We start from the raw sequence: 25,506 nt of genomic DNA, 5'->3' as shown, positions 1-25,506 counted from the left end.
CTGGTTGGGATGGCTGGGAAAGTAGGCTCTTCTAGAGTTCAATTCCTCAAACGTTGAGGGCCTTATATTTGGACTTTTATACGGTTCGCTGGTTACTACGGTTTCATGTTGGAAACGGTGATCTTTTAATGAACTGGAAGTATCGTCTTGAATTGCCTAAAATAAAAAGAATTCAACTTTATTCTGTTCTTGATATAGATTTAACATTTACGTAAAAATCTCTAGGAATATCAAACCATAAAATCTTCAAACTCTCCAATATATACATATATATTTTATAAGATACATGTTAGAAGGAAACATTCACAAGGTCTCAAATAACATTTTTTTTAAAATGGTTTCAGTATCGACAAAGTCAGTCTGCCCAACAGAATGAAATTCCCTGTCCAGAGAACGGATACAGCATAGGCAGCAGCAATACAAGCCTCTCTACCCACCCATGCACTTCAAATCTGACATGGAAGAACCACTTCTAGGAGGGAGTGTTTAGTCCAGTCTCCAATACTATTTGTTCTAGAAATGTCCACAAAGGTGTTAATTATTGCTGATTTTGACAGTAGCTTATACTGTGTGTTTGCAAAATTGTATTGCTCTCACTACAAATTGTGTAGAAACAAAAACTCAGACATACTGCTGGAGGAAAAAGTTCTGAAAGTAATGATGCGTAAACAGAATTACTGTTTGGGTATCAAGTTTAGAAAGCAAGTTCGTTTAACAGATTGGCTTGCTATAAAGGAAAATAAATGAACAAAAAGTGAATTTCAAGATAGATACTGGAGCTGAGTGCCACATAGTCACAGCAAGCATACACAAAACTACTAATGACTATCCAATATTGAAACTAAGTTTACATGAAACAACTGGGCACAAGGTTAAGACCCTGTGGCAAATGTATATTAAGATATCTTTAGGATAAATCCCACTCATAGCTTCAGACTGTGGAACAGGAAGTGTGCTTTGGTTGAATAGTGGTCTGTTTGTGCAGACGATCAATCTACTGGACAGAATGGAGATAATTTTAAAGAATCTGAGGTGTTTAATGAGTTGGGATATATTGAGGACAGGATGTAGTGAATGAGAATGAGGCAGATCCCAGTTAGCTGCCCCTTCCCCCCCAAACAACCACCCCATATGACATATAAAGTTCTGTTAGCACTGACAGATATAATTAAAAACTAGAATTGACTGGGTGATAAAATCTGATGTTACTGAAAAAGGTCAAACTTCAACTTTGAGTTAATGGTGGTCACTGTAATAAAACCAAACAAGCTAAAGATTTGTAGAGAGCCGAAATATTTGAATAAGCCAATTCAACACAAACTACTGCATAGGACCAGATGAGATAGTGATGTTTAGACTTCAAAATAGAAGAGTATTTTCCATTTTGGATGCAAACCAAGAGCTTTGGTATGTCCAAAAGATACAGCAAGTGCAAGACTCTTGACTTTTAACTTTCCTTTTGGTAAATTAAAAAAGTTCTGAAAGTAATGATGGGGGAGGGATAGCTCAGTGGTTTGAGCATTGGCCTGCTAAACCCAGGGTTGTGAGTTCAGTCCTTGAGGGGGCCACTTGGGGATCTGGGGCAAAATCAGTACTTGGTCCTGCTAGTGAAGGCATTGAGCTGGACTCGATGACCTTTCAAGGTCCCTTCCAGTTTTAGGAGATGGGATATCTCCATTATTTTTCTATAAATATATGTTTAAATAATTTCTTCTTTAAATTAGCTCTGCATCTGAAGTAGAGAAAAGCATCACATTCTGGATCTTTGAAGATCTGGATGAGATGGAAGGAGAGGTTACTTACCTTACAGTAACTTGAGTTTGAGATGTTTTGCCCCTATGGATGCTCCACCGTAGGATGCATGCATGCTTGTGCCCTCTCGACTGGAGAATACAAAGCAATGTCCATTGGCACTGTCACGGGGCACATCACTCACTGTTGGCCTGGCGCTGCCTCGTGGTACTCTGGGGATTATCTCGAGGCCGATGCCCGTCTGTGGTTTGCACACCGTCACTCTGTCTCTGCTATCGACTTGCTGCCCCTCTTGCAACCTCAGGAACTACAACATCCTCTGTGGCTCAGCCCTCCGGCCGTGTCACTGTCTGTGTTCCCCCCTTCTGGGGGAGTGTAACTTCTCAATAGTCGGGCAGTCCCCTCACTCATTGCCTCGGTGCCACTTGCTTAGTAGCTGATAGGGGAACCCAGGCCTGCCCTCTTCTCTGGGTTCTAGCCCAGGGACCCTCAGTTCAGCAGTCTGGGCCTTCTCTCTCTGAGCTCACTGGTCTATCCCTGAGCTGCTTTCAACTACTGGTTCCCCTTCTCTTCCTGGGCCTACCAGTTTCCCAAAGCCTCCTCCCAGGGATTGACTGCCTTTTCCCAGCTGCCTCTTCTCCATTCAGCTCCTGGGCTTTATAGGCCCCACAAATTCCTGGCCAGCTGAAGTTCTTTAATCAGCTGCCATATGGGTTAAGTGTACCATCTGGCCTGCATTAAACCCTGCAGGGTGAGTGTGGGGTAGTCATCCCACCACAGGCCCATATTTGCACAAAGTAGCATCTTGTGCCTCCAAACCAGGGGATATAAGGAGACAAGGACCCACTGCCACTCATTTCCTTCTCAGCAGTTGAGAGCCTCCACAGCTGAGGAGGAGGAGGAGGAGGAGGAGGACAGGAGGCGGAGCATCCATAGGGACAAAACATTTCAAAGAACTCAAGTTACTATATGGTAGGTATCTTCTCTTTTGAGTATATGTCCCTATGGGTGCTCCACTGTAGAAGAATCCCAAGCAGTAACTTAACAAGGAGGTAGGTGCTGAGGAGGCACATTCAAGACTGTTCAGAAGATTGCATCATCAAAGGTAGTAGCATCCCTGAAAACAGGAATGATGGTGTAATGCTTGGCAAAGGTATGGATGGAAGACCAAGTCACAGTCCTACAAATTTCTGGTATGGAAACATCCTTCAATAGAGCTATATATGTGGACTGAGATCTAGTGGAATGTATTACCACTCTGTGAGGGTACTGCATCCCAGCAGATTCATAGCAGGTAAAAAGATGCATCCTGAAACCCACTTTGCCAGTCTGTGTGTGGGGAAATAGGTTATCCCTTCATTCTCTCAGAAAATGATAAGGAGAGGTCCAGAAGGTCTTAGTCCCATCACGTAGAAGGCAATGGCCCTTCTGACATGTAGTGTATGTAGGCTGGTCTTATCTGTGGAGGTATGAGGTTTTGGGTAGAATACTGGGAGTCAAATCTTCTGATTAATGTGATATTCTGAAGAGACCTTTGGGAGGAAGTGAGAACGATGGCATAGTATCACCTTTTCTTCATAAAAGATGGTATATGGTGGGCCGACCTTAAGGGCACCAAGTTCTCCCATTTGTCTAGCTAAAGCAATGGCAATGAGGAATGAAGTCTTGAGGGAGAGAGAACAGGTAGCTACTGGTTCAAAGGTAGGTTTCCTTAGGACAATAGGAAACAAATCGAAGTCGCAACTGGGAGAAACAGTCTGTACAGGGGGAAACAAGAGGGTTAAGACCCTTGAGGAATCTAGCTGTAGTAGGGTGGGTAAAGACTGAAAAGTCTTTGATGAGTGAGTGGAAGGCTGTAATAGTGGCCAAATGTACTCTGAGTGTAGTGACAGGTTTTCAAATCCAACAGGTAGCCAGGAGTTTGGAGACCAGGCCCTCTGAGGCTTGGGAAGATTAAAGAAAACACCAGGAGTGGAGCACTTCCATTTTTGAAAGTAGTCTAGCTCCATAATAGAGAACCATCTAGGAATCATGTTGTCAGGTTCAAGAAGGAGGATTGGAGTCGATCAGGGCCCCGAGTCCTGCAACAGGAGATCCTTCCTGAGATGAAGTTGGTGAGATGTTGGCACAGAGAGGTGTAACAGGCTTGAGTACCATACTTATCTTGCTCAGGAAAGTGCTATGAAGATAACCTTCACTCTTTTCTGATGCAGTTTGGAGTCAGGTCTTGAGGATTAAAGGTAGAGGTGGATAACATACGGTAGGGGATGGCGTAATATATCGTGAATGTGGGTACCGAAGACCATATCGCGGCCCTGTAGATGTCCTGGATAGGGACGTGCGCCAGGAAGGCAGCCGAAGACGCCTAAGCCCTAGTCAAATGAGCGTTTACTATCGGTGGAGGCACAGCCTGTGCCAACTCGTAAGAAGTACAGATGCAGGTAGTGATCCAATTCAAAATCCTCTGAGAAGACACCGGAAGGCCCTTCATCCCATCAACTATCATGATAAAGAGCTGGGTTGATCTGCGGAAGGGCTTGGTGTGCTCCAGGTAGAACGCCAGGGTGTGCCTGACATCTAGAGTGTGCAGCCGCTTCTCCTCATTTGTCATGAGAGGCTTTGGACAGAACACCGGGAGGAAGATATCTTGGTTGACATGGAAGTGCGACACCACAGTTGGCAGGAAGACCGTATGGGGCTGCAGTGGGACCTTGGAAGACGTGATTAGATTTCTTTCTTTTTCCCATTTCTTTATGGCTTGTGGACTCCACTGTGCTAACCCAAGATGCTTTTGTTTTGCTTCTAACCTTTAAGCTGGACCTCAAGAAAGCTGTTGTTGGTGCTTAATTCTTATAGTTGCGCTCTCTCTCTCTTTTTTTTAAATCTAGCAACAGCCTGAGTTTTCAGATGCGTTTTCTTTTTTCTTTAAATACAATTTACCTTTTTTAAGAACAGAATTGGATTTTTGTGTCCTAAGAGGTTTGTGCACATGTTTAATTAGCTGGTGGCAACAGCTTATTTCCTTTCTTTCTCAGCTCTTCCCCAGAAGGGGGTGAAAGGGCTCAAGGGTACCCACAGGAAGGAATTCCCAAGTGCGCCTTCCTGGGTTCTCAAAGGGGTTTTGCACTTGGGTGGTGGCAACATCTACCCATCCAAGGTCAGAGAAAAGCTGTAATCTTAGGAGTTTAATACAAGAGTGCAGTGGCCAGTATTAATTTTTAGAATCCTTGTGGGCCCCCACCTTCTGCACTCCAAGTACCAGAGTGGGGAATTAGCCTTGACAGAGGCCAAGGAGACCATGGGGAACTTCAACTTCTTGAGGTACTTGTTGAGGCGCCGCAGGTCAGGGATGGGTCGTGGACCCCCCCATCCGGCTTTTGGGATAAAAAAAAAATAGGACAAGTAAAACCCTTTCCCCCTCAAGTGCAGAGGGACTTCCTCCACAGCTTCCACCTGCAGTAGGCCTTGCACCTCCTGAGTGAGCAGATGCTTGTAAGAAGGGTCCCTGAAGAGGGACAGGGGGTGAACAGAAAAAACCTGGAGGGTATATCCCCCCTGCTACTGTGCTGAGGACCCACTGGTCTGGTGTTATAGAGACCCAGACAAGGAGAAAGGGGGACAAACAGAAAGTAACAGGGGAGCAGGATCCAGCACACAGGCTGGAAGGGTGTCTTCAGGCGCATCCTCAAAATGCCTGCTTGTTACCTGGTTGGTTACGGGTGGAGCTCAGGTGAGCTGAGGGTGCCGGCTGATGGCCTTGCCAGCGCTTACAGCCCTTGCGGAAGGGCACTGATCGAGGTTTGCTTCCGAACCTCAGGAGCTGTTGCGGCTTAAACCGCTTCCTCGCCGGCCCCAGCATGTAAAGACACAGGAAGTGCAAGGTAGTCCTAGAGTCTTTCAGGCCATGTAATTTACTGTCTGTTTGCTCCGAAAACAATGCCAAGACATCGAATGGGAGAACCTGGATGGATTGCTGAACCTCCATCAATAGGCCCGACAACTGCAACCAGGACGACCGCCTCATAGAGATGACCAAAGCCATGGTCTGGGTCGTAGAGTCTACTGCACCTGAGGCCGCTTGGAGGGCTTCCCTGGCCACAGCTCTGCCCTCATTGAGACTAGCCAGAAATTTTTTCCTGGGGTCCTCTGGCAACAAATCCATAAATTTGGCCATGGACTGCCAAATATTAAAACCATAACGGCCAAGTAAAGCCTGATGGTTGGCTCCTCTCAGTTAGAAAAATGTATTCTACATCCAGCCTCTAACAAAGAGATCGAGCCTCTTTGCCTCCTTGTTCTTAGGCGTCCAAACTGTTGGTCCTGCCTGTCATGCTCATTGGCTGCCAACACAACCAATGAGCTTGGGGCAGGGTGGGTATAAAGATACTCATACCCTTTAGTGGGGACATAGTAAGAACGGTTACTTACCTTCTGTAACTGTTGTTCTTCGAGATGTGTTGTTCACGTCCATTACACATTAGGTGTACGCGCGCCGCGTGCACGGACGTCGGAAACTTTTTCCCTTAGCGGCTCCCGTCGGGCCGGCAGGGCCCCCTCCTTCCCGCCAGAGCGGCGCCCCGCTCCAGGGTATATATATCCCTGCCGACCCGACCCCTCCGGTTCCTTCTTGCCGGAGACTCCGACAGAGGGGAAGGAGGGTGGGAAGTGTAATGGACGTGAACAACACATCTCGAAGAACAACAGTTACAGAAGGTAAGTAACCGTTCTTTCTTCTTCGAGTGATTGTTCACGTCCATTACACATTAGGTGATTCCCAAGCTTACCATTGGAGGTGGGTAGGAGTCAAGGTACAACTGACTGTAGCACAGCCCGTCCAACCATCGCGTCCTCTCTGGTCTGATGATGGATCGCGTAGTGGGCTGTGAACGTATGCATGGACGACCAGGTGGCCGCCTTACAGATCTCCTGGATAGGGACCTGCGCCAAGAAGGCCGTTGAGGACGCTTGGGCCCTAGTCGAGTGGGCCCAGATCTCTGGGGCCGGAACATTTGCGAGCTCATAACACGTGCGTATACAATGCACAATCCATGCCGACAAGCGCTGTGTCGAGATAGGCAAGCCTTTCATACGTTCCACAATGGCAATGAACAGCTGAGGTGTTCTGCGGAACGACCTGGTCCGTTCCAGGTAGAATGCCAATGCCCTTTGAACATCAAGGGTATGTAGGCTGCGGTGGTGAGGGTCCATATGGGGTTTAGGGAAGAACACCGGTAGACAAATGTCCTGTCCCATGTGAAACTGCGATACCACTTTCGGAAGGAATTTGGGGTGCGGCCTCAGTTGCACCTTATCCTTATGAAAAACTGTATAAGGGGGTTCTGAAGTGAGGGCCCTCAATTCCGATACCCTCCTGGCCGATGTGATGGCCACGAGAAACGCCACCTTCCACGAGAGGTGCATGAGGGAGCAAGTGGCTAGGGGTTCAAAGGGGGGGTCCCATGAGCTTTGTTAGGACTAGGTTCAGACTCCACGCAGGGACAGGCGGGCGCAAGTAGGGAAACACCCTCTCCAGCCCCTTGAGGAATCGGGCCACTGTGGGGTTGGAGAACACTGACACTCCCAACTCTCCCGGATAAAGCCGAAATGACGGCTAAATGCATTCTAATCGAGGCGGGCGCAAGCCCTTGATGCTTGAGGTGCAGTAAGTAGTCCAGGATCGACGGAACTGAGGCCTGTAAAGGCTGTATGTGCTGAGGCTCGCACTAGTGGGAGAACCTTTTCCATTTGGCCAGGTAGGTCGCTCTTGTAGAGGGCTTCCTACTACTAAGGAGGATTTGTTGAACCTGGTGAGAGCACCTGTGTTCTGCATCGTTCAGCCAGAGATACCACGCCGTGAGATGTAGCGAAGACAGGTTCGGGTGGAGCAGGCGACCCTTGTCTTGTGTGACTAGGTCGCGATGGAGGGGGAGGGTGATCGGGTCGGCTATGGACAATTCCAGCAGGGTCGTGAACCAATGCTGGCGTGGCCAGGCCGGGGCGATGAGTATAACTGTCGCCCTGTCCCTGCGGGTCTTGAGGAGGACCTTGTGTATGAGCGGAAACGGAGGGAAGGCATACCTCAGGCTTCCTCCCCATGGGATCGTGAAGGCATCTGCTAATGATCCCGGGCTGAGGTTCTGGAATGAGCAGAACTGAGGGCATTGACTGTTGTCCTTGGTGGCGAACAGATCCACCCGGGGAAAGCCCCACCTCCGGAAGATTGAATGCAGGACGTCTCGCCTCAACGTCCATTCGTGCATTCGGTAGGATCGGCTGAGGCGATCTGCTAAACCATTTTGGATCCCCGGAAGATACGTTGCGATGAGGTGGATCGCATGGGCTATACAAAAGTCCCATAATTGGAGTGCCTCGCGACAGAGGGGAGAAGACCGGGACCCGCCCTGCTTGTTTATATAGAACATGGCGGTAGTGTTGTCCATCAGGACTGCCACGCTGTGACCTTCTATGGTGGCGTGGAAGGTCTGACAGGCGAGGCGAACCGCTCTTAGCTCCTTTAGATTGATGTGAAGCAGTTTGTCTTCTCTGGACCACAGCCCTTGGGTCCGTAGTTCCCCCAGATGCGCCCCCCAACCCAGGTCCGATGCATCCGTTACTAACGTCAGAGTGGGCTGTGGGGCAGCGAAGGGGATCCCTTCGCAGACCTGCTGTTGATCGAGCCACCAGCGGAGCGAGCCCAACACCTGATCTGGGATCGTCACCACTCGATCCAATGGGTCTCTGTTGGGGCGGTACGTTTGGGCAAACCACAACTGCAAAGGCCGGAGCCTTAGGCGGGCATGTCTGACCACATGTGTGCAAGCTGCCATATGCCCCAGGAGCTGCATGCAACACCTTGCCGTTGTCGTGGGGAATTTTTGGACTGAGCTTACGGCCCTCTGAATTGTCAGGAACCGTGACTCTGGGAGGCTTGCCCGCGCGGTCACCGAGTCCAGGGTCGCACCTATGAAGTCCAGTCTCTGTGTGGGGACTAATGTGGACTTGGGCACATTGACCCGGAGGCCGAGTCTGTCGAACGTCTGCAAGGCCAGCGTCACGTGAGATTGGACCTCGGCCTCCGACCTGCCTGCGAGAAGCCAGTCGTCCAAGTACGGGAACACACGCATCCTTCTCTTCCGAAGGAAGGCTGCTACCACGGACATGCATTTCGTGAATACTCGTGGTGCTGATGGCAGGCCGAAAGGCAGGACTGTAAATTGGAAATGGCGCTGGTTGATAATGAAGCGCAGGAACCGCCTGTGGGCCGGATTGATAGCGATGTGAAAGTAGGCATCTTTCATATCGAGGGCAGCGTACCAATCCCCCGGATCCAGGGATGGGATAATAGTTCCAAGGGAGACCATACAGAAGCGCGCTCTGATCAGAAACTTGTTTAGGTCGCGCAGGTCCAAGATAGGACGGAGGCCCCCTTTTTCCTTGGGAATCAGGAAGTATCTGGAGTAGAATCCTTTTCCCCTTAGGTCTGGTGGGACCTCTTCCACTGCTCCTGCTGCGAGAAGGGTCTGTACCTCCTGCATGAGAAGTTGCTTGTGAGAGGGGTCCCTGAAGAGGGATGGGGAAGGGGGATGGCAGGGAGGGGGCGAGGAAAACTAGAGGGTATAGCCCGCCTTCACTGTGCGCAGGACCCAGCGGTCCGATGTTATGCGCAACCATGCCCGGTAGAAATGGGACAGGCGGTCCTTGAAACTCGGAGGAGGATCCGGTATGGAATGTGGTACGCTGTCCTCGGGCGTAGCTTCAAAAGCCTGGTTTGTTCCCTGGCTGCGGCTTGCCCTGGCCGTGACCTTGGCCCTGGTTAGGCGTATTGTTACGTCTCCGCCTGTTATCCCTGCCACGACGGCGGTATGGTTCGTGCCGAGGGCGGTACTGCCTCTGTGGTGGCTGAGGTTTAAAGGGCTTGCGCTGTGTCACCGGGGTATGCATACCCAACGACTTAAGGGTTGCTCGCGAGTCCTTAAGGCTATGTAACCTGGCGTCCGTTTGGTCGGAGAACAAGCCCGAACCTTCAAACGGGAGGTCCTGCAGTGTGGTCTGCACCTCTGGCGGAAGGCCTGAAGCCTGTAACCATTCCGAACGCCTCATCACTACCCCTGACGCGATTGTTCTAGCCGCTGCGTCGGCTGAGTCGAGGGAGGCCTGCAATGAGGTCTTGGCCACCGCCATCCCCTCGTCCACCAGGGCCGTGAACTCAGGATGCGCGTCAGGTGGTAGGGAGTCCTTAAACTTGGAGACTGATGCCCAAGAGTTAAAATTGTGTCTGTTTAGAATCGCCTGCTGATTAGCGATCCTCAGCTGAAGGCCCCCAGATGAATAGACTTCCCTCCCGAACAAGTCTAATCGCTTAGCTTCCTTGCCCTTGGGCGCAGGAGCTTGCTGGCCATGACGCTCTCGCTCGTTGACCGCCGAGACCACCTGCGAACAAGGAGACGGGTGTAAAAAGAGGAAGTCAAACCCTCTAGATGGGGCGAAGTATTTCCTCTCCACGCCTCTTGCAGTCGGTGCACTGGAGGCCGGCGTTTGCCACACCGTCTTATAGTTGGACTGGACTGTCCGTATAATCGGGAGAGCGACTCTGGAGGGCCCCTCCGGGCTCAGGATATCGACCATGGGGTCCTCCTGTTCTACAGTCTCCTCCGCTTGCAAGCCCAGATTGAGGGCTACCCGACGAAGCAGGTCTTGGTGCGCCCGATGGTCAATCGGGGGAGGGCCGGACACCGTCGTGCCCGCTACTGCCTCGTCCGGCGAGGAGGAAGAGGTCGGGGCCTTCGGCCCATCCTCATCTTCCTGCAACCCGGCATCGACCGGTTGCTCCTCTGGGGCCTGACCCACAGTGTGGGACTGGGACGGTACCGTGCTCGGTGCCGAGTCCACTCCCTCCCGCTCCGGCGGTCTAGAGACCGTTGCCTCCTTATGCGATGGCGGGTGGTACCGCGGGGAGCGGGATCGGTACCCTGATGGCCCGGATCTCGAGGTCCTAGATGGGGGCCCTTACTGGTGGTAGGCCCAGGGTGTCCAGAAGGGCCATTGGCTCGGTTGGCCCCACTGGGAATGGCCATAGGCTTCGTAGTCCCTGCTAGCCTGCGCCCTATGAGCATACCCGCCGTACCGGCCCGAGTCAGTCTCCGAGACCACGGACGGTGACCTGGAAGGCCACGGCGGAGCCATAGGATGGTGCCGGTCCGGGTTTGGGGAGTAGCGCCTCTGCGACCAGGACCTGGAGCAGCGTCTCGCCGACCTGGATCGGTACCGGTGATCGCGGGACCGGGAACGACTACGGCTGGTCGGCCTCGGGTAACGTACCGCTGACGCCTCGCGGTGCCGACTCGTGCTTGGTTGCTGAGTCGGTGCCGACCGCTTGTTGAAGCCCGACTGCTGCGGTGCTTTCTGCGCCGAGGGCAACCGGGAGTCCACCGAGGCGGAGCTCGACCGGGACCGGTGCCCTGAACGGTGCCGAGACGGCGACCGTGATGGGCGCACCATCGCCGGCTTGCCTCTGTGTGGCAGCTTCGGCGGAGCGTCCTCAGTACCTGTAGGGGCCTCAACGGACAATGCAATGAGGTCCTTAGCTGCCTCAAATGTGTCCGGAGTGGAGGGCTGTTCCAAGAGCTCCTCCAGGCCTTCATCCTCACTCGACGCGCCTATCCCGGGGCTCGACGGGCCTTTCGGCGCCGGAGCCACTACCGGGGTCTGTGCCGGGGCCGTACCGGCCTTAGGCGCACTCGAGGTCTTCACCGGCGCCGCCCTCTTATGCGGGGAGCGTCCTCGGGCTTTGGGTTGGCCCTTCGATTTTGCCGGCGAAGACGACCGGTGTCGTACATGCTCCCGTTGGGTCGGTGCTGTGGGCTTCGGGTGACCCGCCGGCGCCGGTTCCCGCACCGATGCCGGGGCGCTCCGCACGGAGGCAGACGGTGCCGCCGAAGTGGAGGGCTGCAACGCCGTCTCCATGAGCAGCTGCTTAAGGCGAAAGTCTCTTTCTTTCTTAGTTCTGGGCTTAAAGGCCTTGCAGATCTTGCAGCGCTCTTTCTGGTGAGCTTCCCCCAGGCAGCAGAGACACGAGTCGTGGGGGTCGCTCAATGGCATAGGCTTGCGGCACGTGGCACAAGCCTTGAAGCCTTGGGCGTGCGGCATGCCCCGCCGCCCAGGGCCGGTGCCGGGGTTGACCAAGCAACCACAGCAGGAACTTTAAGTACCTAATGAGCTGTTAACTACTAAGCTCAACACTACTACTAAATAACTGATAACTGTTTGCTAAATAACACTAATGACTATGCTAAGGGATACTCTCCGACGAGAGACAGAGTTGTTCCAACGCCGCCACGGATGGTAAGAAGGAACTGGAGGCAGGGCCGGCTTTAGGAAGTGCGGGGCCCGATTCGAACAGTTTCGATGGGGCCCCGACAGGGATGACTAAAAAAAAAAAACACGTAAAAAAAACACGTGGGGCTTGTACTCACCAGGCCGCGCTCCTACTCTTTGGCGGCGGGTCCTTCACTCGCTCCGGGTCTTCGGCAGCACTGAAGGACCCACCGCCAAAGTGCCGCCAAAGACCCGGAGTGAGTGAAGGACCCGCTGCAAAACACCTGGAGCACCGCCGGGTGAGTAAAAAATTTAAAAGGTGCCTCTAACCAGGGAAGGGATTTTCTGCCACTTGCCCCCCACTCTGGGCGGCCCTGCCACTGGGAGCGGGGCCCTCTTAAGCGCGGGGCCCGATTCGGGGGAATTGGTGGAATTGGCCTAAAGCCGGCCCTGACTGGAGGGGTCGGGTCGGCAGGGATATATATACCCTGGAGCGGGGCGCCGCTCTGGCGGGAAGGAGGGGGCCCTGCCGGCCCGACGGGAGCCGCTAAGGGAAAAAGTTTCCGACGTCCGTGCACGCGGCGCGCGTACACCTAATGTGTAATGGACGTGAACAATCACTCGAAGAAGAATTTTCTTTCTGCCCGCTTGGAGATGGGGGGCAGAAAGGAGGGTGTCTGCCACAGGGCCTTAGTAATTTTTACCACTCCCTCGTGCACTGGCAATGCCACCTTGGAAGTGGCTGCTGCACTTAGCACATCGAACAGGGAGTCTGAGGGCTCTGCCAGTTCCTCAGCTTCCAGCCCCAGGTTTGAGGCGACCCTCTTCAAAATTTCCTGGTGGGCCCTTGCATCATCCTGGGAAACCAAGTGAGAGGGCCTTGCTACCGCCTCATCAGGCAAAGATGAAGAGGAGGCAGGTACAGATGTGTCGGTCAGCTCCGCCACTTCTGCTAAGGGAGCTTGGCCGAGGCTGGACGGCCTTGGGGAGCCTGCTCCGACTCCGCGTCCGAATCAGGGGGTGGGCGAGAGACTGTCACTGACCATCTTTCAGATGCCCCTGAGACTGACCTATGCCTTGTGATGGGTGGGGAAAATCCCCAGGGGTTCCATGCTGCCCCTGGTGGCCCACAGGGGAATGCTAATGGTGGGTGGCCTTGGCCTGCGAGCACGGTCTCCTCCTTGCTTTCCGAGCCCGAGGAGAGAGAAACTTGTCTGGGGGACTGGGATGGTACCGAGGCCACCTGTCTACCCCGATTCTGTCAGCTCTGGCTGTGGACTTCCATTGAGGACCTGTACAGAGACGATGGCTCTTGGTGCCAAGACCCCAATGACTGGTGTCAGCGTTCGGTGGATCGGTGATGGTAACCTGGCGATCGATGCATCAGTTAGAGAGTGGTGCGGCTCTGTAGATTGGGAAAGGGAGCAAGAAGACCGACGTGTCAGAGACTGTCAATGTGCTCACGGTGAACTGTACTGGTGGATCTGGCGACCAGGCTCCGGCGTCTCGACCCTCCAGAATGGTGCCGTGAGCTGTGAGAGCAGCTCGGGTACTCCCGGCACCGGTGTTCTGGGCTTTGATCTGCACCAGATCACTGGCAATGGACGCCTAAAACCCAAGGAACAGTGCCTAGAGTCCAGGGACCGATGCCGGGGACTCTGGCAGGCCAGCTGACCCGCATCCGGGGACTGGTGGCACTGTTCAGGCAAGTGCTGACAGGGCACCCACTGTGATGAGGATCAGTGCCACACTGATGGAGACCACTGGAAGGGTCCCAAGGCAGGTTGGTACCTCTTGAATGGGGAGCCTCACCGGCTGGTGTGGGCGGTACCGGAAGGGACAGTATGTCCTGAGGATACAGCAGCACCAGGTGCTGAGTGCCTCTGCCACTTCCTGGGATGGGGTTGGGTCTTGACAGCTCAGAGCCTGGCCACCATCCAGAGGGGAAGAGCTGCCCCATGCAGGTTTTTGCTCTCCTCTGGCTCTCTCCTTCCTTTTACGGGACATAGGAGAATGCCCCCTCCCGGCCTTAGTTTGCTTTTTAGCTGGTACAGGGATGAGGAATGGCGCCAGTTGGAGGTTGGTGCCGGCGGTGCGTTCCGCACTGAGGCTGCAGTACTTGGAGCAGAGTCTGATCTTGTTGGCTCTGAGGCCGGTGCAAGGGCCGACTCCATAAGGAGCGTTCGGAGATGAACATCCAGCTCCTTTTTAGTCTGTGGGCTGAAGCTCTTGCAAATGCAACACTTGTCGCTCATGTGGGTTTTTCCTAAACACTTCAGGCAGATTTTATGGGGATCACTGACTGGCATGGTTTTTTTGCCACAGTCATAAGGTTTGAAGCCCAGGGACCAGGACATGCCCCCGTCCCTAGGCTGAATCCCACATGGGACTAACTATTTCTAACTTAACACTAAAGGAACTATTAAACTATGCAACTTTGAACAACTATATACAACAAATTCACTACTAGATATAGTACAGATGGGAAAGCTTGTGAAGCAAGGAGACGGTCCAGCACAGTCACTGGCAGCAAAAAGGAACTGAGGGGGGTGGAGACGGTGGTGCCCCTTATACCGGCGCATACGCGGGCCACTCCAGAGGGAACCAGAGCCAGTCTCCTATGGATACCACTGAGGGAAAAACTTCCAGCACCAGTGCATGTGGTGAGCACACATACCTATAATGGAATGGATATGAGCAAGCACTCAAAGAAGAACGAGAAAGATAAAAAATTAACATGGAACACATTCAATGGATTAAAAGCTGGCTAATTGCTAGGGCTCAAATGTAACCGTAAATGGGGAATCATGATTGCACAGGTGTGTTTCTAGTGGAGTCCTATGGGGATTGGTTCTTGGCCCTATGCTATTTAGTATTTTTAAGTAACGACCTGGAAGAAAACATAAAATCATCACTGAAAGTTTGCAGATGATACAAAAATTGGGAGAATGGTAAATAATGAAGAGGTCAGGTCACTAGTACAGAGAGCTCTGGATTGCCTGGTGAGCTGGACTCAAGCAAATATGTATTTGACCAAATGTAAATGTATACATATATGTCAATGTACATATTTAGGAACAAAGAACGTAGGCCATACTCATAGGATACGGGACTCTATCCTGTAAAGCAGTGACTCTGAAAAAGATTTTGGGATGGAGATGGATAATCAGCTGAACATGAGCTCCCAATGCAATGCTATGGAATAAAGGGCTAATGCAATCTTTGGATGCATAAATGGGGGAATCTTGAGTAGGAAGGTTATTTTACCTCTATACTTGGTATTGGTGCAACCAGTTCTGGCATATTGTGTTTAGTTCTGATGTCCACAATTCAAGAAGAATTATAAACAGGAGAGCATTCACAGAAGAGCGAGACGAATGATTAAAGGATTAGAAAACATGCCTTATAGCAATAGAATCAAGGAGCTCAATCTATTTATCTTAACAAAGAGAAGGTTAAGGGTTGACTTGATTACACTTTAAGTATCTACATGGGAATATTTAATAATGGGACTCTTCAATCTAGAGGAGAAAGATATAACATGAGTCAATGACTAGAAGCTGAAGCTAGACAAATTCAGATTGGAAATAAGGCATAAATGTTTTATAGTGAGTAATTAACTCTCAGTACAATTTTCCAAGGGTAATGTTGGATTCTCCAATGAAAATTTTTAAATCAAGATTGGATGTTTTTCTAAAAGATGTGCTGTAGGAATTATTGTGACGAAGTTCAATGGCCTGTGTTATACAGGAGGTGAGATTAGATGATCACAATGATTCCTTCTGGCTTTGGAATCTATGGATCCATGCTCCGGCACAAAAAAAAAAAAAAAAAAAAAAAAAGGGTAAAAAACCCCTAAATGCTGGTTTTAACGTGCACATTTCTGAGCGCTAAATTGTCAAAGAAAGGTACCTAAGTTGTATCTACAAAATTTGCATATATTCAGCCATGTAACAGAAGTATGCAAAACATCTATTTGTGTATGTATTAGCATAGTTTGCAGGCATATCTTAGAGTAAGTCTACATTGCAGTTGGAAGTACACCTCTACCCCGATAGAATGCTATTCTCGGGAGCCAAAAAAATCTTACCGCATTATAGGTGAAACCGCATTATATTGAACTTGCTTTGATCTGCCGGCGTGCACAGCCCCCCCCCCCCCCCCGGAGCACTGTTTTACCGCGTTATATCTGAATTCGTGTTATATCGGGTCGCGTTATATCGGGGTAGAGGTGTATAAAATTTCCTGCTCGGGTAAAATGTACACATGCTAGCTTTGAGCTAAAGTGCTAAAAAATAGTGACATACAAACAGTTGCTATAGTATGTTTTGTGTGGAGTTCCTTCCTATCATCTGTCCATATTTACTTGAGCCCAGCTTACCAGGCGATACAGATCTTTCTGAATTAGTGACCTGACCTCTTCATTATTTACCCACTCTCCCCAATTCAGGGCAGGGTGGAGATGAGAAGAAAGAAATGTACTAAAAATTCATAAGGTAATAACTGAGGAAGGAAAACTGTAGAAAGGTTGACATTTTGCCTAATGACACGGACAGTGTCCTTTTAATTATCTTCACAGTTTTTTTCCTATTCAAAATATCAGAAATGATTAGATTTAAACAAAGCCGCTTACTTTATATGGGTGCAAAATAGTTAAATGAACCAATAAACTTTTTTAGTGAACTCATAATTCAGAAATATCCAAAGCAATTTTATTAAATTTGAAAAAAGCTTTACTTTGGACAGAGGATATATATGCCAAATTTTAGTCCAATGTGAATTTTTATGGCAGAATTATGAACATTTAAGAAACAGCATTTATAATGGAAATGCTGACTCAACTTGAAGAAGAAGTCCTAGAAACAAACTCCAGTTATACTGAAAAAATTCTTTAAATAAGAACCAAGCATGTAAAATCTTCCTTAAGAACGAAATTTGTTACATTAAATATAATAAATATATATATTACACAAACACACATGCACACATCCTCCTCTTCTACTGTCCACAGCAATTACACACCGCCCACATTCAGTATCCTTTTACCAGTCTGCAAAGTTCAGCACAAGCATAGGTTATAGTCAGTATTATCTGTAAAGTAATCTACGCCAGTTTTTAATGCACAACGGAAATCTGGTTTGCTCCCAGCTGCTGGTATAATAATTACTGTCCTATGGTTGCTACGAGATACTAACATTTTTTTTCCCAAGACTACTAAAACATTTCTGTGCTCACAGGCAAAAGGATGCTGGGAAAAGCAATAAAATGAATCCAGCTGTAGCTCTCCAGCGGAATTCAAAGCCAGATGACAGCTGTAGAGAAAATGAAAACCAGAAGAGCTTCTCTCTTCTTCAAAGCTTCTCTCCTCACTTTTCCCTTCTCCCAGTTTGCCAGAGCTAAGCCTTGGAGAGAATTCAGCATTGTTTTGCAAACATTGTTAAAGATGTTCTGTTTTCAGTATTTTGAATGATTATTCAGAAGGAAGGATAAAAACCACATTTCCCTTACTTGTACTTTGCTTCCATGAGGCCTGAAATTTTGCTGCTTGATTCTAACCAACAGGTGAAGGTTTTAAGTAATTTTTTTTTTTTTGAGTAAGTGAAACAGATCTCAATAAATTTAAAGTAACCACCTTCTGTTTTGGTTTATCTTAAAGTGATGGAGCAATTTTCAGATTTCGCAGTAAAGCCTTCACTACAAACAATCACATGCATTTTTTGGCCTAGATTCTGAAAGTGTTGAAATGTTGTCCAGATTAGTTTGAATATTTTTAAACAGTTCAAGAAAAATAAATAAGACATATGACATATATTGCTTCTCCTAAGTCTGCTTTGCCTAATCACAATGGAACACGATTTTTGGTGTCAAATCTGGTATACAAATTCATAAACCATAACAGGAAGTGGTCTACCTTTGAAAAAGTAAATAGGGAGAGATTAAATAGCTAATAATTTGAATTAATCAGAAAAAAATAGTAATTCCGCTTCCTTGTTTAGTATGCACTATCCCGCACACAGAATTGCTATATTAAATTTAAATAAGGAATACAGATGACTGTCACATTTACTGCTTGGAGTTAAACCTAATTAATATGCTATTTGCACCGCATACAAATAATTAGTGTAGGAATTTCTTGACCCCGTAATACATGAAACAAATGAAATTACAAACATCACAGTATCTCTGCTAAATTAGATTGCAGTTACTTGCATGAGGCCATAATGCTATAAATTATTTTGGTAAGATGAAGCCTAAACTTACTTCATTTGAACACAAAAACCTGGACACTCATTAAACATTACCTTTACAAAAAGGAACATGACCAACTCACATCCTATCTGCTGCAGTAAGACCATTTTAGACAATGTATGTGAATCACAGGCCTTTTTGCCACTTTGGCTGAAAACCTGAAGCACTTAATCCTGATAACAACAATCAAGCACTTCCTTGGAGTCAAAGAATATGACAACTTTTCTTTTTTTAGCCATCAAGTTTAAATTTTCCTCTGTCTTTGCCTGCAGCAGGAAACTCAAGGAAGAACTTCCTGTCTTAGTACATCAAAACTGTAGTGAAACAGTGCTAGTGGCCTGTCAATCACACCAATATACCTGAACAACAAAATCTGTCAGGCATTGTAACATATTTGATGCATCTTGCAAGTCTCAAAATCAAAATTTACAATAAGCATATCAATTTGAAAGAAATAGGCAAGTATTCCAACAATACAGTATGCTTAGACTTCACTATCAGATGAAAACAGATTAAAAGATATTGATTAGTTCTTCACTTTTGGTTTATGATTCTTAACTTCTTCATTTAAAAATAAAAAAAAATCACCTCTGTATCTATAAGTTTATATTTAGTCGAGGAAAACAACTATGGCCAGCCACTTAAAACTGCAGGTACACCAAATGCAAAAACATGCACTTCAGCTGAGCCCACATGTCCTATATTTAAACAAGAAAATCCGATAAATGCATGCCTCATTGCTTAGCTTCCCACTCATGAGCAATAAATGGGTCTCTGTGCACCCACTGTACTCAGTTAAAAATTTGTCCTTTAAGTCTCTATACATGTGTATGCGGAGATTTTATAAATATACACACACACACAAAGTCATTTATGATTGCACCAACCTTTTTATATAAATTTATATTTGGAATTAATGTAGTAACTAGTTAATAAATTGTACTTAAAATGTTAAGTTGAACCTACTGTAAGAAAATTGTTTTTGAAAAATAAATAATGTCAGCTAACCACTTATGGTGGTGAACTGGTATTTTATGGTGCTAAACAACAAAAATATGTACACTGAGTGCTAGCAGTGAAAGTCTTCAGATATAACACACAAGTGATTTAATAAATGGTAGTTTTAGTCTCACTAATCAATAAATATACCTGTACCATTCTTTCACTTAATAGCAGTTTGGGAAAAACTGAAGTGCCGATTTTTTCTTTAAAGTATGTTTAGGATTTCAATAATATTTTCTGCAGTTGAAAAGTAAATATTAAATTATATAGTTTGAAGGTCAAATGAAAATGATATCAATTGAAAAAACTTGTTAGATTTGGTTGTCAGCTGGGAATTTTCTTAAGTTTCTTCAGGATTCTTCATTTACACAATCTACCTTCTCCCTCAATAATTCTAGATAGAAAGAATTATCTAGAATTATCTATCTATCCTTCAGCTTTTGTATTGGAAGGTATGAACTCATTTTCATTTTTTAAACTATTTAATTATTCATGTTCTGTAACCTGCCTTGCCTTTATTAAAATGTTGTGTGGCCAAACTTGCAGTCTTTATACTAATAATATTCCTATGGATTTCAGTAGCAGCAGAACTTATGCTCTAACATACATTTCTTTCATTTAAACCAAAAAGCCATCTGAACATAAAGTTACAGACCCTTAAAAAAAAAAAAAAGTTATAAAGCAAGAAGTTCAGTTATCACCAAACTTAGCTCCCACACATTAAAGGGATTTTATAACAGTGTAATATTATTATATACATATCTTTTAATAGGTCTACACTAGTAGAAGCACAAATGAGTCCAGAGATGTTATGTAGATTTTGAATTTCTAGGGTTTTGATAGTTTTAAATAACTAGTTGTTTTATAATAAAATGTATTATATGCTAAATATTGTATTGTAAATATTGTACAGTAACTCCTCACTTAAAGTCGTCCGGGTTAATGTTGTTTCGTTGCTGATCAATTAGAGAACATGCTTGTTTAAAATTGTGCAATGCTCCCTTATAACATCATTTGGCAGCCACCTGCTCTGTCCACTGCTAGCAGGAAGAGCAGCCTGTTGGAGCTAGCTGGTAGGGGTTTGAAACCAGGGTGGACCGACAGCCCTCCATCAGCTCCCCGCTCCCCTAAGTTCCCTGTGTGGCAGCCACCCAGCAGGCTGTCAGTTGCCGGCAGTTCAGCTGTCCCTCCCCCCACTGCCATGTGCTGCTCCTGCCCTCTGCTTTGGAGCAGGGCAGGGAGAGAGGGAGGCTAATGTCAGGGTGTCTCCCTCCCCCCACTCCTGCACCCCACTTTCCCCATCTCCATGGGGGGAAGGGGGAGAACGACACGACAGGGCTCAGGAAGGAGGGAGCTTCCTGGGAGCAGCTGCTGTCAACTTGTTGATCTACTTAAAAAGGCAGTATACTTAGAGTGGGGTCAGCATACTTAAAGGGGCAATGTGCATCTCTCTCACACAGGGTGTGTGTCTCTGTCTGCCATGCTGTCTCCTCTCCCTCCATTCGTGCTGCCTTGTAGAGTGTGAGGCTACATTAACAACAATGGGTTAACCCCTAAGGGCTCAGCCAAAAGCTAGTTCATCATTTAGCAGTAAGGCATTCCCTCTGACTTCACCACCTCAACCAAGCTTCACAATCATCATCGCTGTGTACAGTATTAAATTGTTTAAAACGTACAGTGTGTGTGTGTGTGTGTGTGTGTGTGTGTGTGTGTGTGTGTGTAAAAAAAATAAAAATAAAATATAGTCTTTTGTCCGGTGAAAAAAATTTCCCTGGAATCTAATTCCATCCGTCCCCCAATTTACATTAATTCTTATGGGGAAATTGGATTCACTTAACATCGTTTAGCTTAAAGTTTAATTTTTCAGGAACATAACTACAATTTTAAGCAAGGAGATACTGTATTGTAAATACTGTAAAATGTATTACATGCTAAATATTACAATATTCTTACTGCACATGTACACAATCTTTTTGTGGGATCTGTGTAGTATGATGATTTGAGAAAACTGCAAAACCGTGTTAAAAAGGTGGATTAACAGTTAAGAACCTACTACAAACATCAGCAAAATATCTTTGAAATTTCAGTGAATTTGTCTAGCATCCCAACTAACAAACAATAATATGAACTGCAGAATTCTGCTATATAGCGGGGCTACTTTGCTGATGTGAATTTCAGGACACTACTTTTTGTAGCAATATCTTTATAAGTTTGAATACAAGTCCGCCCCCTTGTATTTTAACTACAGATTGCGAGGATGAGCTCTATTGGACATATAAAATTCTGGCTTAAAACAAGTGGATTATGCCTCAAAGATTAAAATAAATATTTTAGCATTTTCATCTCTGAGCAAAGAACAGTTCAGATTAGGTCAAATTTGGGGCTTATCTTTTAGATGTATCTGCCAATATTTTAAACACTCTCCTGCTCCTCTCTCTCCCCTCCACCCTCATTTTTTTTTTTTTAAACTAAAGGCTTATTGTGCACATATACTGAGTCATTAAAATTTAAGCATATATCAAAGAAAGTACTACCTAATAATTGGAAGAGATGTCTGGATTAGAACAGTGGAATGGGGATGAAGCCTTTTAAGATTTAGTGCAATAAAACTGGATGAGCCCTGTCTCTCCAGATATTTAGCACAGGAACTTTTGTCAAGGAAGTGATTATAGACCTCTTCATATAGCAAACCCCCTAGAGTCCAGAGCTGGAGTACTTACCTTGATGGAAGAGAGGTTAGGCTCTCAAACAAGGGGGGGAGGGGGAAAATGTACTCTAGAAGGTTAGGGTTGAAGAGTAAGCAAGTTATGTGGTACAATCAATGAAATAATCTAGCGATGCTGCTGTTATGCTAATCCTGCAATGAAGTAACATAAAAGAGCACCAAGCCCTACAGAAGCATCGCTGTACTGAATCTGGTTGAAATGTGATATTTAACTATAGTCAGACTAGTAGATCTTAGCGTGTGACAGATTCCGCAACCCTTCCAGTCCATAGAACACATATGGCTAAACAGAAAGTTCAAAATTCAGTCAGAATTTGCCCTGTGCTGCAGCTTCAGCAAGGAACTCCTCATACTTCAAAGGGCAGAGCTACCTGTTAGCAGTCAAGAAGCAATAGGGCACAGCTGATGCATTTTGTTCTGCTCCATGTGTGACATTAGTGCCAATTATTTAATCTAATTTGCCCTTAACCATAAACACACTTCTGATCAACCCAATCTGCTCTGAGTAGTGGTGGTGGTAGAACACAGAGCTGAACAAAACTTGGCAGTTGTGGCTTGGGTAGGTGGGTCATCAAGGGTATCTAGAAGCATAGCTGGGTGGGGTGCTGACTGGATTTCTACAAATAATGGTACTGGAAGTCAGGGAGCTCATAAGCGAGCTTGGTGCAGCTGACTGTGGGAAGAAGGAGAGCACGCAGGCGCCTGAGACTAGTATCGGGCCCCTCACCTTGTGGTAGTGTGCTTCCTCCTCAAGTGCTCCTTCCTTACTGGGATGCAGCAAGGGGAACTGCAATAGAGGGGGTGCCTGGCTGCCTGTTCAGAGACAGAGTGGCCAAAACAGAACCTACAAATAAATGCTTGCAGCCTTCCCATAGCATAACCAAACATACGAGATTCAGCCTGACCTGCAGGAATGTGAGACAGGGTGCCAAATGCAATACTGCATGGAACTTGGCAGTTCTGAAAGGGACTGCTAGTGAAATACCCAGAATGGGGATTATTTTTAAGATGACCAACTTCATACTTCCTTAACCTCACCAATAAATGATATCTAACTCCACCACTACCGCACACACTTCAACAACAGTGAACCACAGACCCGGTCTACCCCATGTGAGGCTGTAAGTGTGCTCTGATTATGCCCCTTCCTACCATCAATGCACTCTCTACTCTAAGGAAGTAGGAAAGGATGGTGTACAACTGCCTATGCCAGCCTAGGATTCCTCCATACTGAGGGAATCCTGAGCTACCCAGTTAATACATCTTTTCAGAACCTTATCCCTGGTGGCTAGAGCAGTTGCTCCAAATATTTGAATATTAGAGGGGAAAATTAAGGCTTATTAATTGATTGTAGAAGTTTTGCTTTCACTAGCAGTGTAAAATCCTTGTCTGAAAATATAAGTAAAGGTACGCAATAAACACATGTCTTTTTCTGTCTCATCTACTGCGTGAATTTCTTCATTACCAAAATATCCCTTACTTTACTATGCCATGCAGATAGAATGGGAGAACTTATTTTGATATTTGTTTTGCCACCAAGAGACAGATAAGAAATATGACTACAATAGGGATTGCTAATCATGATGGCACTTCACACTGTGTATTCTGGACTGTCTGGGATACTGTACTCAGATGAATTTTATCTATAAATTCAGACTAATTGTAAACTCAGACTAATTGCTATGAATAGGGGTAACAACCATCTTTTGTGAAGGAAAACTGAGTCCCCACTCTCCCTATAATACAAGTAATTCTATCATTATAAACTTGTCTAAATTATGTTCATTTAAAATATATAAAATATTAATGTGATTTCCCCCCAACAATATTATTGTTCCTTCTATCTATAATTAATAACAGTGTCCCCAGACTGTGAGGTGTGCCCCCTCAGGGGTGTGGGGGTGTGCAGAGGAACATTTTGGGGTGGGGACATGTGTCAGGGACAAGGCCAGCCACCATGGGGGGCAGGAAGGGAGCACCACACAGCCCCACTCCACCCTCAGCCCCACTCCACCCCCAACTGCAGTTCTCTTCTACCCCCAGCTGCAGCTCCACTCTCTGTCCTCAGGCCAGCTCCTCCTCCTTCCCAGTTCTGTCCCCAGCTCCATCTTCAGCCCAAGCTCCTCTGCTGAGCCAACTCTGCTGTAACAGACTGTAGTTGGGACTTACATGCTTATAAATGAAGAAAAGCACCTATGCTTTATACAGAGGTGACGTGGGTTTTTAATTGTATAACTTGGTAGTTATTACTACATATCAATTTCAGAGTACTCAATGGTGTCTGAATAAGGGAGCTTGTTAAACTCTAATCTCATCGTTGTCTATAGAAATTGCTCAAGAACAGTTCAAATAAAAATTAATCCTGTAATGTTGCTATGGTCAATAAAAGCTTTAAAAGATGTGTAGGGACAGCTTTAACTATGGCACCAGCTTTATTTAAAATTATCTGAAGTTTTCCAATATGACTAACCTGTTTGGACTGGACTTTTCCCACTGCTTCCTCTAAGACTCTCTCAGGTTGTGTTGCAGACCCTCCAAAAAAAAAAAAAAAAAACACACCCCACGAACCAAACAAAAAACCCACAACCCTAATCATGCCCAGTGCCAGCAGAATATACAATACCACAATGACATCCAGGTCAGCAAATAAAACTGTATATTTTTGAAAGACCCTGGCTCCTCTGCTTTTCTTTAAATGTTACCAGAGGATCAGACTTTGTTTCAACAGGACATATGTTCCCCTGGAACAGACAACAAACTTAAAAATTGGACTTTTAAAATGGCAAACCATCTCCTTGTTTAATATGTATTACAAAGATATGAGATGGGCTGGATTATAAATTACTTTCCAAAATAATGAATCTAGGAAACTCACTTTAATTAAACTTTAACTACTATAAGTACTAGGAAGAAGCAGCAAAATAAAATTACAAAAGTCAATCAACTGTCATTTGCTCTAAATTATGTGATTGGTATAAAGCTAAAACACTTACTTGAAAGCCATCTTCAGCCACTTCAGCATCACTGTGCAATGGTGGACAACCTGTGGAAAAATGAAAAGGGAAAAAATAAACAACATTCGTTTTACTTCCTTCACTATATATGGCTTCAATCATTCCATCTGAACTTCCAATAACCACCTAGGATACAAAAACTGAACTAAATACATAGACCTTTAAATAAGTAGATACACTGCTTCATCATTTATGGTTACAAGCCTATCATACAGGTTCCTAATACTTCTGCTGCTCCTGTCAGCATGGTCTTCTAACTAGCTTGCAGTTCTGCTTTGCTATGTTCTTACCATGGACTATTTCTAGTCACCTACTTATTTGCTTTTCTCTCCTTGTCTTGTAAAAGCTCCCCCCGCCCCCAGAAATCTCTACCATGAATCAGAATTAAGAAAGCACTCTTTTTTGGATTAAATATTTTACAGATTTTTCAAGCATTAATATATTTTGTTC

General features: G+C 46.5%; 1 protein-coding gene across 1 annotated transcript in view; it reads right to left on the bottom strand.

The window, feature by feature from the left end:
• Positions 1–25,506, bottom strand: part of SPRED1 (sprouty related EVH1 domain containing 1) — a 109,047-nt gene that overhangs the window by 14,226 nt on the left and 69,315 nt on the right. The window contains exons 4-5 of the mRNA XM_034768960.1: positions 25,036–25,085; positions 1–156 (exon numbers count right to left, since the gene is read on the bottom strand). Of these exons, the coding sequence (XP_034624851.1) occupies positions 1–156; positions 25,036–25,085 (206 nt within the window). The remainder of the gene's footprint in view (positions 157–25,035; positions 25,086–25,506) is intronic.

Source organism: Trachemys scripta, chromosome 4, assembly GCF_013100865.1.
Source record: "Trachemys scripta elegans isolate TJP31775 chromosome 4, CAS_Tse_1.0, whole genome shotgun sequence".
Lineage (NCBI taxonomy): Eukaryota > Metazoa > Chordata > Testudines > Emydidae > Trachemys > Trachemys scripta.
This window is presented reverse-complemented; position numbering and strand designations above follow the sequence as displayed.